General features: G+C 34.3%; 4 protein-coding genes across 5 annotated transcripts; 3 read left to right on the top strand and 1 right to left on the bottom strand.

The window, feature by feature from the left end:
• The first annotated feature begins 3,373 nt into the window (after positions 1–3,373).
• LOC107043295 (importin subunit alpha-8) lies at positions 3,374–6,370 on the top strand. Its single transcript, XM_015264728.1, has 2 exons — positions 3,374–3,495; positions 5,238–6,370. Exons 1-2 carry the CDS (start codon positions 3,445–3,447, stop codon positions 6,162–6,164), a joined length of 978 nt encoding a protein of 325 aa, XP_015120214.1. The 5' UTR covers positions 3,374–3,444; the 3' UTR covers positions 6,165–6,370.
• Positions 6,371–7,440: 1,070 nt separating this feature from the next.
• Positions 7,441–10,833, top strand: LOC107043285 (ribokinase). Its single transcript, XM_015264710.2, has 7 exons — positions 7,441–7,753; positions 8,354–8,486; positions 9,024–9,150; positions 9,238–9,399; positions 9,475–9,566; positions 10,072–10,260; positions 10,531–10,833. Exons 1-7 carry the CDS (start codon positions 7,704–7,706, stop codon positions 10,705–10,707), a joined length of 930 nt encoding a protein of 309 aa, XP_015120196.1. The 5' UTR covers positions 7,441–7,703; the 3' UTR covers positions 10,708–10,833.
• LOC107043284 (serine/threonine-protein kinase RIO1) lies at positions 10,067–14,878 on the bottom strand. The gene is made up of 5 exons (XM_015264709.2): positions 14,674–14,878; positions 13,059–13,629; positions 11,732–12,385; positions 11,030–11,275; positions 10,067–10,941 (listed from the first exon to the last, which is right to left on the bottom strand). Exons 1-5 carry the CDS (start codon positions 14,739–14,741, stop codon positions 10,840–10,842), a joined length of 1,641 nt encoding a protein of 546 aa, XP_015120195.1. The 5' UTR covers positions 14,742–14,878; the 3' UTR covers positions 10,067–10,839.
• Positions 14,879–14,974: 96 nt separating this feature from the next.
• Positions 14,975–17,524, top strand: LOC107043301 (translation machinery-associated protein 16). 2 transcript variants are annotated; one of them, XM_015264736.2, is made up of 6 exons: positions 14,975–15,055; positions 15,161–15,213; positions 16,164–16,255; positions 16,328–16,468; positions 16,546–16,688; positions 17,349–17,524. In XM_015264736.2, exons 2-6 carry the CDS (start codon positions 15,211–15,213, stop codon positions 17,468–17,470), a joined length of 501 nt encoding a protein of 166 aa, XP_015120222.1. In that variant the 5' UTR covers positions 14,975–15,055; positions 15,161–15,210; the 3' UTR covers positions 17,471–17,524. The 2 variants fall into 2 exon arrangements, with proteins under 2 accessions (XP_015120222.1, XP_015120221.1); XM_015264735.2 differs by having other exon boundaries at positions 14,975–15,213.
• The last annotated feature ends 893 nt before the right edge of the window (positions 17,525–18,417 follow it).

The raw sequence follows: 18,417 nt of genomic DNA, 5'->3' as shown, positions 1-18,417 counted from the left end.
CGCACGACAATTCAATTCAACAGATTGGAGTGACAGAATGAGCAGTCCCCAATGAACGACGGGGTGATGAAAAATATTTGATATTTTCTGGGAAAATATCGTCGATGCTTTCTATTTCTTCCCTACGAGGAAGACGATATTTGAGGAAATCTAGCGAATCCGCTAGACAATTCTATTGGATTTCTATTGAACTTTCTATTAGTTTCTCTTAGATTCTACTGAAATATTCTGGAAAAAATATTCTATTGAAAAAGTCAATAGAATTCGATTTTTCTGGTTTATTGAGATATTTTCTAGAGAATTTCGTCAGCTCAAATTTTCCCAGTTTTTTTCATTCCAATTTTCTTATCATCAAAAAATTGATCAAAGAAATTATAGAATTCTATAGATTTTTTTGTTCAGTTCTATAGAATTCTATAGGTTTTTTTTGTTCGATCTGTAGAACAAAAAATCTAGAATTCTAGAATTCTATAGATTTCTTGATGAAAGAGTCGACAGAATTCGATTTTTCTGGAGAATTTATTCTATTGAGATATTTTCTATAGAATTTCGTCAGCTCAAATTTTTCCAGTTTTTTTCATTCCAATTTTCTTATCATCAAAAAAATTGATCAAAGAAATCTATAGAATTCTATAGATTTTTTTTGTTCAATCTGTAGAACAAAAAATCTAGAATTCTAGAATTCTATAGATATTCTACAGATTTCTTGATGAAAGAGTCGATAGAATTCGATTTTTCTGGAGAATTTATTCTATTAAGATATTTTCTATAGAATTTCGTCAGCTCAAATTTTTCCAGTTTTTTTCATTCCAATTTTCTTATCATCAAAAAAATTGATCAAAGAAATCTATAGAATTCTATAGATTTTTTTTTGTTCAATCTGTAGAACAAAAAATCTAGAATTCTATAGATATTCTATAGATTTCTTGATGAAAGAGTCGATAGAATTCGATTTTTCTGGAGAATTTATTCTATTGAGATATTTTCTATAGAATTTCGTCAGCTCAAATTTACAAGTTTTTTTCATTCTCATTTTCTTATCATCAATAAAATTTAACCAAAAATCTATAGAATTCTATAGATTTTTTTTGTTCAATCTGTAGAAGAAAAAATTTTGAATTCTATAATTCCATAGATTTCTTGATGAAAAGAAAAGACAATCAGAATGAAGAACACTTGGAAAATTTGAGCCAACGAAATTATATAGAAATGTTTAACGGAAAATATTCTATAGCAAAAATCCGTCGAATTAGATTTTTCAATACAATTTATTGTATAGAGAAATTTTTTTACGAAAATTCTTTGGCTTGGATCTCCCGAGCTTCTTTGGTTGATTTTTTAATGAAAAGAATAAGAAAGTGGAAAAAACGTGGAAAATTCATGTCGAGGAATTCCTATAGAAAATGTCACAATAGTTTATATATTCTAATATAATAGCCACAAAAGTTGTGTAGAAATATGAAATTCTCCTGATTTTTTCGATAAAATAATTTTCATTCGAGATTTTCTATAGCAAACGGGCAGTGAAGCTGCGGAATTTATCAATATAAATCCGACAAATTTATCTATTGACTTCCCCTTCACTTGAACATTGAAACATCTGCCGGGTTCCCCCAGAATAACTACAGTATAAAAAAAATCTCCCACAATTCGGTGGACTGCAAAAAAAAGTTCTCACAATTTCTCCCAAAATGGCAATTCTTCGAGATTATTCCACGGGTAATAAACAAAAATATTCAGTGCGAACGTTTACAATATTACCTGAAGGACCTCTACCCCTCTGTCTTCTGTGAATTTACGGTTGTTTATTATGACACCGGGTAATTCCCAGAAATTGTTTACATTTCGAGTGGGCATTTACTCGGCGCTCAACACTTCGGGAAAATGCCCCAATTGTCATTAATGGAGAAGGGATCGAACTAATCCCGTTACCTGCGCCCCTTCCAGACTAATTATTATCCTCAATATGAAAATGTCCGTTCCTCTCGCATTCATGGGCCGTCGTAAATGGAAATCTTCGAGTGAACTCGGGGGTCTTCCTGGATAAATTGCTCTCTGGGGTCATGTAAACCGGTAGGGAAGTGGTAAGCCGGTGCAAATGGATGAGTAATTCGTGATTTTAGGGGATATATTTAAGGATTTAAGGGCTTTCATCATTTTAATAGATTTATTTCGATTAATTCTGACGGAGAACTTAATCAGCTTTAAAATACCCTTGACATTTTGTCCTAGAGAATTGGCTAAAAAATCGAAAAGAAAGGTCAATGGAAATTCAATAGAATTTTCTAGACAATTCGCTGGATTTTTTCGGTAATTTTATTCGTATGCGAATAGACAAAATTAAGTGGAACGTAAATTTTTAAAGAATGGTAATGGGAAGTTCAATTGAAATGCAACGGAATTTTATAGACAATTCGTTGGATATTTCTGTTGAATTTATTCGTACACAAAAAGAAAAAAATCCAGTTGGAAATGAATTTGAGAAAAATAATAGAAATTTTAATAGAAATCGAATAGAATTTTCCGGCCAATTCGCTGGATTTTTCCGTATTTTATTCGTCTGCAAAGAAAAAAAATCACGTTGATATTTTATTTCACGTAAAATACTATTTTAATTAGTATTTAAAATATTATAAATTGATAGACATTTCGGAGTTATTGAAAATTGCAGATAAACTACTATTTAAACATTTTTAATCTGGGATACTCTATTTAAAATGATTTATATTTTAAATTCATGAATTATCCTGAATAAAATATTTGAATAGTTCTATTTAAAAAAATTACAGTACTGGATAAAAATTTCAAGAAATTATTGCGGGAATGGAGGACATGAAGTCAAACAATTTCTGTAAATTTAAAGACGTTTTTCAATGTTTTATTAAGATAGATTAGATAAACGATTTTTTTTTCGATCAAAAACTGAAAAAAAAATTGCAATTCGTGAATATTCTCTTCTATATTTATTATATTATTTTTATTTTGAAGAAAAAAATTTATTTCATCTTATAGAAATAGTCGAGATGTGAAATAAAAAAAGAAATAGAACTTCAATTCGATTTCTATAGGATAGTTCGCTTCGATTTATGAATAATTATCCAGTTTTTCTTTCCTCATTTAAACAGATGATTGAAATAATCGGGTGTTCGAGTGAAATTGAAACAAGCAATCGTATCAGATCGATGTGAATATTGAATTACGATTGAGTGCGGCAATTTTCACTCGTCCGAATTCAATAACTGGGGAGTGGAACCCCTCGGGCCCAATCACCGCTCGGGCCCATCTCTCTCCCCATCCCCCAACCCTGACCGTCAGCCTTCCGAGTGCTTATAAGACCGACCGTGACCCTCAAATCACTCAGTCGAAGCTTGAAATTCAAAGTGTAATTACGGAAATATCTGAAATTGTCTGAATCGCATTTGTGTCTATTATTTCGTTGAGCCGATGACTGATACCATGTCGACACAGGAAATAAACGCAATTTCTGAATCCAAGGTAATTAAAAATATCTATTGTCCATGGATAATTAATTATCGACAATCAGTAGACATTATTCACATCGTTTTTAATGCTCAATTGTTTCGAGAATGAGAAGAAATATCAGAAGACATTCCGAACTTTTATTGAGGATTTTTTTTCATTGAAAAACGTTCTTTAATTTTTTTAACTTGTTTTTTCAATTTTTGCTCTTCCTGAAAATAATAGCGTAATTATTGAAAATTGGAATTGATCGTGGATATTGAATTATTGAAAATCAGTGGACATTATTCACATTGTTTTTAATGCTCAATTGTTTCGAGAATGAGAAGAAATATCAGAAGACATTCCGAACTTTTATTGAGGATTTTTTTTCATTGAAAAACGTTCTTTAATTTTTTTTACTTATTTTTTCAATTTTTGCTCTTCCTGAAAATAATAGCGTAATTATTGAAAATTGGAATTGATCGTGGATATTGAATTATTGAAAACCAGTGGACATTATTCACATCGTTTTTAATGCTCAATTATTTCGAGAATGAGAAGAAATATTAGAAGACGTTCCAAAATTTTTATTGACTTTTTTTCATAAAAAAAAGTTTTTCAATTTTTTTTCTCAAAACTGCTCGCCACGAAAATAATGGCATGGTTATTGAAAATTTAATATTTCTACTGTTCAAAATACTTGATCTAATTTTAATTTTTAATTAAATAAGAATAAAAACTAAAAATTATAATTGTTTAAATTAATCATTTTAATTGATAATTTCACGAGAATACAGCAGAAGTTTTTTTAACGAAATTTCTTAAAGAATGGCAAAATTACTATAAACTTCACATTTAATTTTCATTCTCCTCACCTAATTAACCGGATAATAATTTATCTGCTTCACTTTCACTATTTTATCATTCAATAAAAAAATGTGAAAATTCCATTTTTTCCAATTACTACCCCAACAACAATTACGTATTTATTTACTTAAAAATGTCGTTCCAACAAATCTCGCTATTGAACCGTTCAAAAACACTTTTAAAATAAAAAAAAAATTAGAGAATTTAGTTTCGTAGAAGGATTAATAAACTAGATTAAAAAATCGCAATTTTTGCCACGCTTTAAAAAAATTAAGATTTCGAAAGTTTAAACAATTTACATTATTACATAATTAACAATACATAATTTAAATTATTTATTCGTTATTTTACAAACAACGACCATTTAAAAAATTAATAATTTTTATTATTCATGATTTTGCTTTCAAACTTTTCTCATGCAATTTTAATTGACACATTCGATGATTAAAAATGGTTGAACCTATAGTTTTGTTTGTACCAAACTGTAAAGGATATTTGGACATCCTTCAATTATAATGGGTAGACAAAATAAAAAATAATATCATATAATGTAATATAATATGATATGATATAATATAATATAATATAATATAATATAGGGGAGATGGGGGTAAAATGGACACTTTTGACTTTTTTAAAAATGTTGATGACAGGTTGAAATGGTGATGAAATTTAATAATTTTTTTTCAATGCAAAGAACAATTTTTGCCCTTTGTGATGAGCTTAAAGTGAGCTCCATTGATAAATTTGTTTCTGAGTTATGAGTAATTAAAAAAAAGTCTAAAGTGTCCGTTTTACCCCACCCTCCCCTAATATAATATAATACAATATAATATAATATTATAATAATATAATATTATATAATATAATATAACATAATATAATTAATGTATTACCTTCTCCCCCAGGAAACATCGATGGAGCTAGTGCAGGTGAACCACTGCAACCTCCCAGCAAAGCTCCCGAAAGTGAGCCTGCCGATGGACAGCTCCTACTGCTTCCCAACAGCCCTCCTAACGGACCTGATCGTCGACGTGATGAGGAGTGCCGACGAGACCGAGCAATTTCACGCAGCCCAGGCATGCAGACAGCTCCTGGACTGCTACACCGAGGACCCCCCCACCGACATGCTGATCGCCAAGGGCATCGTCTCCCGTTGCATCGACTTCCTGTCTGCCCACCACAACCCCGCCCTCCAGTTCGAGTCCCTCTGGGCGCTGACCAACGTCACCGCCGGCACATCCGAGCAGACGATGTACGTGATTAACCACAAGGCCATCCCCAAGCTGGTGGAGCTCCTGAAGTCCCCAGTCCCCGAAGTGGCTGAGCAGGCGGCCTGGGTCCTGGGTAACATCGCCGGGGACAGCCCCGAGGCCCGCGACAGAGTCCTGGATTACAACTGCATGCCCCTCCTCCTGAGGCTCATCAAGCCAGACACCTCAGTGGCCTTCACCAGGAACATCATCAGGACAATCGCCAATGTGTGCAGACACGACAGGTCTCCACCCCCGTTCGCAGTGGTGAGAATGGCCCTGCCAGCCCTCACCAAGCTCCTCGATCGAGAGGACCCCGACGTCAGCGCTGACGCCTCCATGGCCCTCTCCTACCTCAACGAGGGCTTCGAGGGCTGGATGGAGGGCGTACAGAACACCCTCGAGGAGTTCCAGCTGTTCTTCTCAATCGTCTTTTACGCGGCCATTCTCTACGTCTGGGTCATCTCGTGCTTCGAGAAGATCAACCCTTCGGGAGCTGCTGGGAATTATTCGAGTCCTGATGTGGGAATTCCTGGATTTGCTGCTTTACAGGAGATCAGGGGCCAAGAGTCCCAGCTTTGATGATGTGTTTAGAGGGTGTTAATGAATGCTTTTCATTTGCTTTGAGTAGATTTTAATAAATGGATTTTTGTGTAAGTGGTTGAGAGATTTTGACGAGCTGATGAATTAATTGTTTGAGTAGTGGAATTCTTGTTTTTTAATTAAAATTAATGTAAAATATATTTGATTTTTGGGAATTCAGTAACGAAGTGGTAAATGGTTCAAGTCGACTTATCTCCCGGTTGAGTTTTTGAGGAATATTTCCGAATCTAAGGGAAATAGCGAAATTTTTATAATTACTTTTTTTGTAGCTCTCAATCGGCTCTACAAAAAAAGTTATGACAAAAATGTTGCCATCTCTCTTAGATTCTGAGATATTCATTAAAAACTGGTCAATAGTCAAAATTAACTTGTAGCGTTTTACCATTTCATATGCCTCTCTTGTAAGCTTTGATGATTAGCTGTTTAGAGGATGTTAACGAATGCTTTTCATTTGCTTTGAGTAGATTTTAATAAATGGATTTTTGTGTAAGTGGTTGAGAGATTTTGACGAGCTGATGAATTAATTGTTTGAGTAGTGGAATTCTTGTTTTTTAATTAAAATTAATGTAAAATATATTTGATTTTTGGGAATTCAGTAACGAAGTGGTAAATGGTTTAAGTCGACTTATCTCCCGGTTGAGTTTTTGAGGAATATTTCCGAATCTAAGGGAAATAGCGAAATTTTTGTGATTACTTTTTTTGTAGCTCTCAATCGGCTCTACAAAAAAAGTTATAACAAAAATTTTGCCATCTCCCTTCGATTCTGAGATATTCATTAAAAACTGGTCAATAGTCAAAATTAACTTGTAGCGTTTTACCATTTCATATGCCTGTCTTGTAAGCTTTGATCATTAGCTGTTTAGAGGATGTTAATGAATGCTTTTCATTTGCTTTGAATAGATTTTAATTAGATTAATTATGTGATCGAGAGAGATATGGGGGGGGGGATTTTTATGTAAATGAGATGATGACGAACTAATAAATTAATTCTTTGAGTGGTTGAAGTCTCGTTTTTTAAATGCAAAATTAATGGATGATTTTTCCTTTTTGTTTATAAAATTATTTTCAAGAATAATTAATTTTTCCAGACTTCCATTTCAAAAAAAAAAAAATCTCTTTGAATAAAAAAATTCCTCTTCAATAAAATGTGAAATTTTTTTCTCGATCAATTGTTGAGTTTGAAATATTCTCCCAAAGGCACCGACGACCAGTCAACGGACAGCGGCGACAACAATGAGTCCGCAACGAACGACAAGGTAATGAAAAAAATACGATCAAACTCGTCGTTTTGTTTGTTTAGTATTGACAGTCGAGACGCGTGTATTTCCCTCCGAAGAAGATAAGATGATAAGAAATTTGCACTCGTCGTCTTGCACAATTTTTCTGGTATCTGGCATTACTTTGGGGATAAAAACGCCCGCAGAGTTCACTCGGCGTCCGGATCCATCGGTCGAAGCTCCTCAGAAAAAAAACTAAAAATATCATAGATCAGCGAATTTCGGAAGTCTGAGGGAAGAAATGTCCAAGTACATCGTCGTCGTCGGCTCCTGCATGATTGACTTCACCAGGTGAATTATTTCAGTTGCAGGGGGCTGGATATTTCATGTTTCATTCACAAAAAATCATTTATTCGTTAAGCCTTCATCTCTGTAATTTTTTAAAGCTGAGATTTCCCATCGATAAATTCCCTTGATGTTGCCTAGTCATTATCATAATTACAGAGGACTTCTGCAATCACCTTTTCCAAATAGTAAATTCTGAAATTAATGAGTTAAGACCTGCCTTTCTTATCTTTCGAACGTTATCTCGGTTGTTTTTTTTATTTTGATCATTTTAAATGTTCTGCAGTTGTTATTTTGCTTTACGGAGCCCTGGAGTCTCCAAAAATTATGATTGTTTGTTTTTTTTTTAAATGCACAAACTTTGTGTATTTAATTTCATCCTATACTCTTCATAAAATCTTCATAAAATAAAATGAATTGTATTTCATTTTATTTAATTTTAGTTTATTTGATGTAATTTTAATAATGAAATTAAATCAAATGATAATAAAATTAAGAAATGAAATAAAATCAAATGAAATAAACTGAAATAAAATAAAATGAAATTACAAAAACGGTCGAAAAAAAAACAAAAGAATTTTTGAAAATGAGATTATTTTCTTGCAGTTATTCACCCCGATTGCCTAAACCTGGTGAAACACTGATTGGAACAGACTTCAGGAGGACAGTTGGAGGAAAGGGGGCGAATCAATGTGTCTCTGCAGCAAAGCTTGGCGCAGAAACAGCCATTGTTGCATCGGTAAAGACAAAATTCCAAAAACATCCCAGATAAAATAACAGGATAACGTCCCAAATAAAATATTAAACAATTGGGAATCAGAAGAATTTTGCCTGCAATATCTTCCATTCAAATTTCCTGAAATATTTGTAATGAGAATATTCAAACAGTTCAATTCAGAAATTTTATTCAACTTTCAATTTTTTTTTCTCTAACATTCATTCGTGAAAAAAAAATCTACTTCATATGCAGGAAATACTCTAGTAATGAAGTAAAAATAATCAACTCGAACCAACAATTCATCACGATGAACCTAAAATCGTAGTTCCAATCAATTTATTACTATCCTAGCAAAATAATTCAATTATTGAATCCCGTTTTCGAGGAATATCTGTGAATCTAAGGGAGATATCAAAATTTTTGTTATGACCTTTTTTGTAGAGCGAATTGAGAGCTACAAAAAAGGTCATGACAAAAATTTCGCTATCTCCCTTGGATTCAGAGATATTAATTAAAAACTGACCCTTCGCTACTGAATTGAATCATTTAAAACCCCAGCTGGGTTCTGACATCTTCGGTAAGGAGTACCTGGACATCCTGAAGTCCAACAAAGTCAATACTCAGCACGTGAAAGTACGAGAGAACGTCACAAGTGGAATTGCTCACATAACAGTAGCTGAAAGTGGTAAAAATCGTGAATTCCTAATTAAAAAATTGCTTCATTCGACTACGAGGCCTCAAAAAAAAAATCTAAATAGATTATCATCCCCAGGAGAGAATAGCATAGTGATAGTCGTCGGAGCGAACGCCCTACTGAGCCCCAGCGACGTGGACGAGGCCGAAAAAACAATAAAAAATGCCTCAGTGCTGCTCGCACAATTCGAAACGAGTCTGGACACCACTCTGCACGCATTGAAACTCTACAAAGGCTGCGGTAATGTAAAAATCCTTTCCACGCAAATCAAGCAGGAGTGTCCCTCATTAATATGATCCTCTCGACTGCGTGCAGGAATTTCAATTGTCAATGGCGCACCCGCTGTTGCTAATCCCAACCCTGAGATTCTGAAGAACTGTGATATTTTTTGTGTCAATGAGACTGAGGTAATTTATTCATATTTTATGCACGAAAAAAATTCATAGGAAAACCTGGCGCATTTCATAAAAAATTCTACTGAATTTTAATTGAACTTGTATTGAGATTTTTATTAATTTTTGGTCGATTCTATTGAAAAATTGCGCCAATTTACTGGGGATTTTTTTTAGAATGTGTTCGATAGGAATGACTTTATAAAAAACATGTAGAATTTCATCTTTTTATACAATTTTTCCGTTGAATTAATTTAGAAATTTTTTTTTGTTGAAACTCGTTAGGTTTTTATATAATTTTTTTTGGTACGTCTGTAGTTGACAGAATTAATGAAAAATATTCATTACATTCTCCCCTAAAATTCAAATAATTCCATGCCAATAAAAAAAGTCATGATTCCATCATTAGAATTTTGTAAATTAATAATTAAAATTCATTAATTTCCTTAATTAATCATTATGTAAATTAATTAATGAAAATAATTGCATGAATTGATCAATTAATTTCTCTGAATTTCAGGCAGAACTCATGACAGGAATCGACCGTCTAACCCTGGAAAATGTCCAAAGTGCCTTGAATATTCTCTTCGAAAAGGATTGTAACACTGTCATAATAACATTAGGTGCTTCTGGTGCTGTTTTTGCAACTAAAATATCTCAAACCTTAACCCATGTACCAGTGGAGCCTGTCACCCCTGTAGACACAACGGTAATGTCAAAATAACACGATTAAAATCAGTGATAAAACTGAATAATTAAATTCTACAATCTTATTTTACGTTTCTCTGATTATCTCAGTGATTAATCTCATTGATTAATTAAGCATAAAATGAAAACACATTTTTTAATAATCAATTCCGATATTAATTACTATTGTCGAATATTATTCATTCATTCCATTGTCTAAAAATGAAATTAGCTAGATTAAATAACATTTCCTCATGAATTCATGAATACATTTCTTTCAATATGTTTTTAGGGGGCTGGAGATGCATTTTTGGGGGCTCTAGGGTTCTTCCTGGCTTACTACCCTCAGTTATCCCTGAAGGAACAGATCAGTAGAGCCTGTCAAGTTGCCAGACAGAGTGTACTTAAACCAGGGACACAACCGAGCTTTCCCACACGTGAACAATTGCCTAAAGAACTGTTTCTCTGAGGCAACTCCCAAGTGTACTTATAACGTCATTCTTTCTCACTTTATTTTACTCCCGTGAAGTACATGGTAATGCCCTCACCTCCATGAAGTAATTATTTGAAAAAAAAATGATAATAAAAAAAAATTTACTCATTATTTCTTCTTCTGAATCCTCTCTTTCCTCTTCTTCACGTGCTTCTTTATCTTTGACTTTCTTTTTTCTGCCTGCTGCTCTTTCACTGCTTTTTTCCTCAACTGAAATGAAAATAATTGGTGAGAAGTGATGAATTAACAAATAGTTACTGGAGTAATAGTCGAATTGTGATGGGGGAATTCTCTTTACCTTTCTGTCTTCTGGGGTTTCGTCCTTGGGCCTCGATGCATTAACGAATTTTGATTCCCCCCCTGACTCGTCACTCGACTCGTCTTCACTGACGTCTGAGTCATCCTCACTATTTTCTGAATGTTCATCAAGAATTTCAGGTTTTTCCGCTGTTTTCAAGTCTGCGCGGAGACCAACTAGGGTTTTGTATATTAAATTGTCGGTTCCAGATTTGGCTAGTTTGATATCTCGTTCTACATCGATCACCTGCAAATTTCCCACATTTTTTTGTTCAATTTTTTAATGAAAAGAGAGGAAAAATGAGTGGAAAACCATTAGAAAATTCATGTCGAGGAATTCCTACAGAAAAACTTGCATAGAAAGAACCAATTCTACTAGAAACAAAGGCCCAGTGAACCTGTGGAATTCTTCAACAGAATTACCCAAAAATTAATAAAACTTTCAACAGAAGTCCAAAAGAATTTTAAAGTAAAACAATTTAAGCAGTTTTCGACTATTGTTCAGTTTTCACTAAATATCTCGAAATCTACCGCAGATATCAAAATTTTTGTCATAACCTTTTTTGTAGCCCTCAATGCGCTCTACAAAAAAGGTAATTACAAAAATTTCGCTATCTCCCTTAGATCCCGAGATATCCCTGAAAAACTGAGCTCAGTTTTCCTTTGCAATTGAATTTCTTAACGTGATCATCAATACACCCACCTGTGCAAGATTCTGCGGAATATACGCCTGCTTGAACACCTCCTCCTCCACCTCCCGCTCGTGGTCAACCTCCCCCCTCCCCTCCCTGGCAGTCCTCTCAGCAGCAGCATCCAGGTAATCATCCATATTCCCCTCACAGACAGTGGGATCAGTGATGAAATCGAACAACTGCTTGACCGTCATCACAGCGACCCCGTTCTTCTTGAAGAACTCCGTGATATTATTGCAGTCCTTCCTGAGGAACTCCAGGGCCATCGGATGATCGTGCTCCACTGCCTGAGACACGTCGATAACGACAATGGAATTCTCGTGATGCAGCAGATTGTATTCACTCAAATCTGCGTGAACGAGTCTCGATTTATTGTAAAGCCTCCACATCATCTCCACACACTCTCTGTACAGCTTTCTGGGGGCTGATGACTTCAGGAGAACGTCCTTGAGCTTGGGAGCAGGCCAACCCTCGCTCCCAATGAAGTCCATCAGCAGAACATGACTCCTCAGCATAATTGGCTTTGGACTCTTGATACCAGCTTGATTGAGTCTTATCAGGTTTCTCATCTCCTTCTCTGCCCACGTCTTCACCATTTTCCGGGGATTGTGTCTGCAATAACCGTGACGAAACCTGAATTCACCGGTCACGTACTTGTCTCTGTCCTTTACAAGAGGGAAAATTACTTACGTTAATGTTTAATTATATGAGTGATGTTAATTACGCGTGCGAATAAAATGAACAGAAAATTCGAGATCTTCTAATTTTTAGTTTTACTTGAATTCTGTTGGATAATTTTATTGATTTACTCCGGAATTTTAGGAGAATTCATGAACAAGAATTTTCCAAGTTGTTTTTTCTTGGATTTTAGGTTGAGAAGAAAATCGAAATAGAATGGGACAATTAATTAAATTAATTCATTAATTTTAATTTGATTAAATTTTTTTTGGTGTAGTAATAATAATAAAATATAATAATGATAAAACTGAAAAAATTAATTATTTTGAAATAACAATAATTCGTTTCAGTAAAATATAATAATAATTTTTTAATTGGAAAATTTATGAATGGGAATTTTTAAAGAAAAATAAAAATCTGATTTTTTCCTATCGAATATCTCTTGACAAAATGCCTAAAAAAATTGAATTTTTCAATAACAATTCGAGTAGAACTCCAATACAATTCTTATAGACTTTCAATAGAAATTTAATTCAATTATGAATTAAACTGGATTAAATGTTAATTTAATTAAAATAATACACATAATATATTTTAATTTAAATATCAATTTAATTTATAATTGAATTAAATTACAAATAAATTGAATTTTCATCTCACCTTGAACTGCAGAATCGAAGTTTTATAAATCTTAATGGCAAACTCGACGCCAGTCTTCGACGTTGCATGATAAATATTAGCTTCTTTCCCAGTGGAGATGCAGCCATTGATCTCCATGATGATCCCCTGATTGAGCATCTTGAAGAGGATCATTCGAGTCCTGGGGTCCATCACCTGCTCGACAGTGGCACGATCGTGCTTGTCTTTGCGTCGTAATCTGTCTTTATCGCATTTCTTGTTGTTCTCGATGAGAACATTGGCTGCACCGTGGGGCAGCGAGGGGCCCTCGTACTTCTCGATATTAATTTTGTTGGAGTAGCGTCGAAAAAGCTTGTCCGAGGGCTGGAAGCTGGAGACCTTGTTGGAGGCTGCTTGAGTGTTTGAGTGGGAGGACTGGGTCCTGGGCCTGTTGGGGCCTGAGGACTCCTCGAGGTCCCACTCGTCCTCGCTGAGGTCCAGGCAGTCGTCGCCCTCGCTCGAGTTCCCCAGGCCGAGGTCTGCCATGTCTGGGGGGGCCTGGGGGTCGGGAGGGGCCTGCAGCCATGCTGGCTTGCCAATTGATGAGTGGACACTGAGAAAAAAAAGGAAATTGAGATTTTACCACTTCAGGGAATTTTTAGTGATTGGTTAAAGTGGCTCTAGCCTCCGAGCTACCTACACTCAGAAATTTTTCGAAATTTCATGGAAAATATGGTAGTAGGGGAGGGTGGGGTAAAACGGACACTTTAGACTTTTTTATTATTATTCATAACTCAGAAACAAATTGATCAATTGAGCTCAGTTTAGGCTCGTCACAAAGGGAAAGAATTGTTCTTTGTATTGAGAAAAAAAAATATCAAATTTTATCAACATTTCAAGCCCTTATTAATATTTTAGAAAAAGTCAAAAGTGTCCGTTTTACCCCAGCCTCCCCTAATTCTCACGAGAGTGACAATGACTCAGATTTAGGGGAATAATGGTATAAAATTTCACGTTTTAGGTGAAGTTCAGGGAAATTCATGACTTCTCAGTGAGAGTGACACGGAAATTTCACAATTTGGTTGAATTTTCTATAGAATAGGGGAGGTTGGGGTAAAACGGACACTTTCGACTTTTTTTTTAAATGTTAATGAGGGGTTGAAATGTTGATAAAAATTTTTTTTTCAATACAAAGAACGAGTGTTTCTCTTTGTGACGAGCCTAAACTGAGCTCAATTGATAAATTTGTTTCTGAGTTATAAATAGGGGAGGGTAGGGTAAAATGGACACTTTGGACTTTTTTAAAATTATTCATAACTCAGAAACGAATGGATCAATAGAGCTCAGTTTAGGCTCATCAGAAAGGAAAAGAATTGTTCTTCGTATTGAAAAAAAAAAGATTAAGTTTCATCAATATTTCAACCCGTCACTAATATTTAAAAAAAAGTCAAAAGTGTCCGTTTTACCCCATTCTCCCCTATGAATATTCAGCAACAAAATTACATGAATTCTCAATTTTTCCCTGAATGTTCCTGATTTTTCCGAATTTTCATGGAGTAATTGAACTGAAAAATCGAGTATTGTATTGATTCAGAAGCAACGAAGTTGCTTTATGTAATATCGTGCAACGATATTGTCATGATTTTTATGAGTTTACCTGGGATTCCTAGGGTCCTCCGTGTCACTCGCGTCACTGAACTGACTCTCACTGATTACTGTCGACATTTTTGCTAGTCAATTGATTATTCGGGGCAGTGGATTTCTCAATTTTTCAGTGAAGCCAAGTGAAGTGACTACGAAAATTCGGAGACGAGTTTTGACAGTGGAAACACGTGGGACGTGTGTTGTCCTCAATTTTGGGGTTATGTGGACACACAGGGAAGTCTCCTGACGTCATGGAGTCGATAAGGTAGTTAGTGAGTATTGAAGTACCCACAGGCCTCCACAGATGGATTTTTTGATCGTTTATTGCATGTCAGCGACTCGAAAACAACTAATTTCTCTTCTTCGGGGCCAGAGCACGTGGTCCACAGCTGCAGGTTTTGTTTATTTGCCATTGTCAATTCGTAATTCCGTTGTTATCGAATAAGTGAAGTGATTGGAACGTGATAAACTAGTGGAAATTGTAGATAATTATTTTTCAGGTTAAGTTTTTCTGTAGATTCAGTAAAAAAGTTGAGTGTATTTTCCGAAAATGGTAAGTGCGTAGACTTATTCAATTGATTATTTAATTGTGATGGAATGAATTAGCGAGGTTATTGAATTGAATTCAGGGGAAATGAAAAAATTGCGATTTCAATGGATTTTCAGAATTTCTCAAATTATGTGCGATTTTAATCGTAAACTGGAATAAAAAAATTTTTTGTAAATTCTATTGGATTTCTGCTGAACTCCTGCTGAGCTTCTGGAATTCTAGTGGAGAATTCCACAGATTTTGTGTTATTTTTTTACGAAAATGTGAAATAGAAACTATTTTATGGAGAAAATCTGCAGAATTTCGTCTTTCCATACAATATTTTTTATTAAAACATTTTTGTATAAATTTCCCATGCTTTCTCCACTTCATTTTTCTTCGATTTTTATTTAAAAGCTCAAACGAAAAAACTTGGAAAATTTAAAAAACAAATTCAAATAATTAATTTCATAGAATATATTCCATCAAAAAGTTACAGAAACAAATCGAGCAAAAGGTGATGGGAAATATAACAAAAATTCAATATCATTCACCTGAATTTTGCCTCATTTCTACTTATTCCCATGTAATAATTAAATTCCATTCATTCATTCATTTTTGTTTCCAATTAGTTCAATCACTATCTGCATGAATAATACCATGTAGGACAGGGTGGGGTAAAATGGACACTTGACTTTTTAAAAAATATTCATAACTCAGAAACAGATTTATCAGTTGACCTCAGTCTAAGCTCATCACAAAGAGGAATCATTGTTCTTTCAATTAAAAAATAAAATTACTCCATTTCATGAACAATTCAGCACGTTATGAACATTTAAAAAAAAGTCAAGAGTCCATTTTACCCCATCCTCCCCTATTAAATTGCAGAAATAAATGAATGAATGAATGAAATTAAATTGCAATTTCAGTAAATTCTCACGAACAATCTACAAATTTTCCATTCGCTGTTTCAGTCAGCAATAATGAAGAGGGAATTATCCAAACAGAAGAAAATGCTGCACCCAAACAGTCGAAAAATTCTGGCAATAGCCAAGAAGAGTAAAAAGTACGAGAGCTTTCTCCATGATTAATGAAATTTTTTACATCCTTCATTGTTACATAATCTGCGTAATTACAGAGCGTTAAACAGAGAGAATGCAAAGCAAACCGGTTCAATGAAACAGAACTTGATACGAGAAAAAATGCTGTGGATGCGTGAGCATATGGTGCCAGACGTGTGCCCTTACCCAGCAAGTCTGACTGGTGAATTGCTCGAGAAGTAGGCAAATTCAATTTCGATCTAATGAACGGTCATTACACCGGAGATCGGTGAGATTTATTGATCGCTTTCTGCAGGTACATTGCGAGACACGACGAGGAGATGGCCAAGATTGTTGAGAGCAAACTGGGAAAGAAGAATAGGAGTCACACGAGTCGAGAGGATGTCCTGAGGATGACGAAGGAGAGGGAGGTGGAGGAGTACAATGGGGCTGGAATAGGTATTTTATTCAGTTTCCAATCAGGGGGCTGGGTTCCAGGAATAATAGACAAAAGACATTTGAAGACGACTGTTTAACACGACAATTCGTCACAGAGACAACTGGACACAAATAAATTCGATGAACTTGATATCTCACATCTAATCCTCATCACATAACTCCTGTGGAAAAATATATTAAAAATATGTATAATGTAGGCCAGTTTAATACTTTCTTCGAATATATATAACATTTATATAGAATATAAATTTATATATATTTTAATAATATTTTTTAAATATATTTTATAAAATGTATATTCATCAAATATGTAAAATATACATTGATGTGTTTCATATATATTTTATAGAATATATTAAAAAAATATTATTAAGATATATATGAAATATATATATAAATTGATATTTTATATAACTTTTATGCATAAATCAGGCCAATTCCATATATAAAACATATAATTTTCAGAATATATATTTTTCTGTCTGGGACATCATCATAATATTCCTAAGCCGTATTATTGTCTAAAATTTAATATTACATGCAATCTCTCGTAGATAATATTCTATTAACTTGATATAAATATTCACAATTAATGAATTGATAATTATTTTTGGATTTGGAATTTTATGGGAAATTCAGATTTTTCATTTTTTTTTGCAGAAATTCCCAATATTCTGAATTCTGCACAATGCGAAATGCTCAGACAGTGGGATGGGGACCTTCGTTATCTCCCGAATTTCAGTTTTCGTCGATTTGGGAAGAAACACGTGGCAACTGCATAACTGGAGGTGATTGAATTATTTTTTATATTAATAAAATTGTGTACATACGACGAATTGATGGGCTGTATTTCATTGTTCCCTCATCTTAACTTTTATTCCTTATTTTTAATTTTTTTGTATGAAACCGTAACAAAAAGAATTCCTTTAAGGTTACATATTAGGTCGTGACTATTCGCACCATTGCGTGAATCACTCCCGTACACTCCATACACTCCACGCATGCGTGAAGTTTGTGTGTTTCACGCAGCCGAATTTTCATACTGCTGTGTATTTCACGCAGTTGGAGTTTCATACTACTGTGTGTTTCACGCTTTCAATTGAAAACCCGAGTTGAAAACCCGAGTTTGTAGCAAAGATGTCAGACAAGATATGAATGTTTTTTTGAGCTCAAACGAAAGAGCGGGTCGAGAAATGGCGTGCTAGGACCTCTAAAGATGGTGTTGAACCAGGGGAGACTCCTAGAACCCACTGGAAAATGTTGTCACAATTGCGCTTTTCAATTGAAAACAGACATCATCTTTAGAGAGATTTGTCATCTTTAAAGACTTCTGCACGCCATTTCTCGACCCGCTCTTTCATTTGAGCCAAAAAAAACATTCATATCTTGTCTGGCATCTCTGCTACAAACTCTGGTCATCAACTCTGGTTTTCAGTTGAAATTGGAATTGTTAATTTACACAATAATAGGAGTGCATTGACGATTTTTTCTTAACTCGCAAAAATCTTCAAACAATTTGCTACCGATTGGTGATAAAATTTTTTGGAAATAATGAAGTAGGGGGGATAACGCCTTTTTTTCAGGGGAGATTTTTCAAAAATTTATTTTAAAAAAAGTCCCAGCTAGCAAATGTTTTTTATTAGCTCGTATTTTTTTTCAAAACTACTTCAATGAGGAAAAAAATGAAAATTTGGAATATCTATACATGAGGGGCTAATTGATCGGATCT

The sequence above is a fragment of the Diachasma alloeum genome, unplaced genomic scaffold, assembly GCF_001412515.2.
Source record: "Diachasma alloeum isolate Michigan unplaced genomic scaffold, Dall2.0 Dall_scaffold_00558, whole genome shotgun sequence".
NCBI lineage: Eukaryota > Metazoa > Arthropoda > Insecta > Hymenoptera > Braconidae > Diachasma > Diachasma alloeum.
Note: the sequence above shows the minus strand (reverse complement) of the source record. Positions and strands in the feature narration are given on the sequence as shown.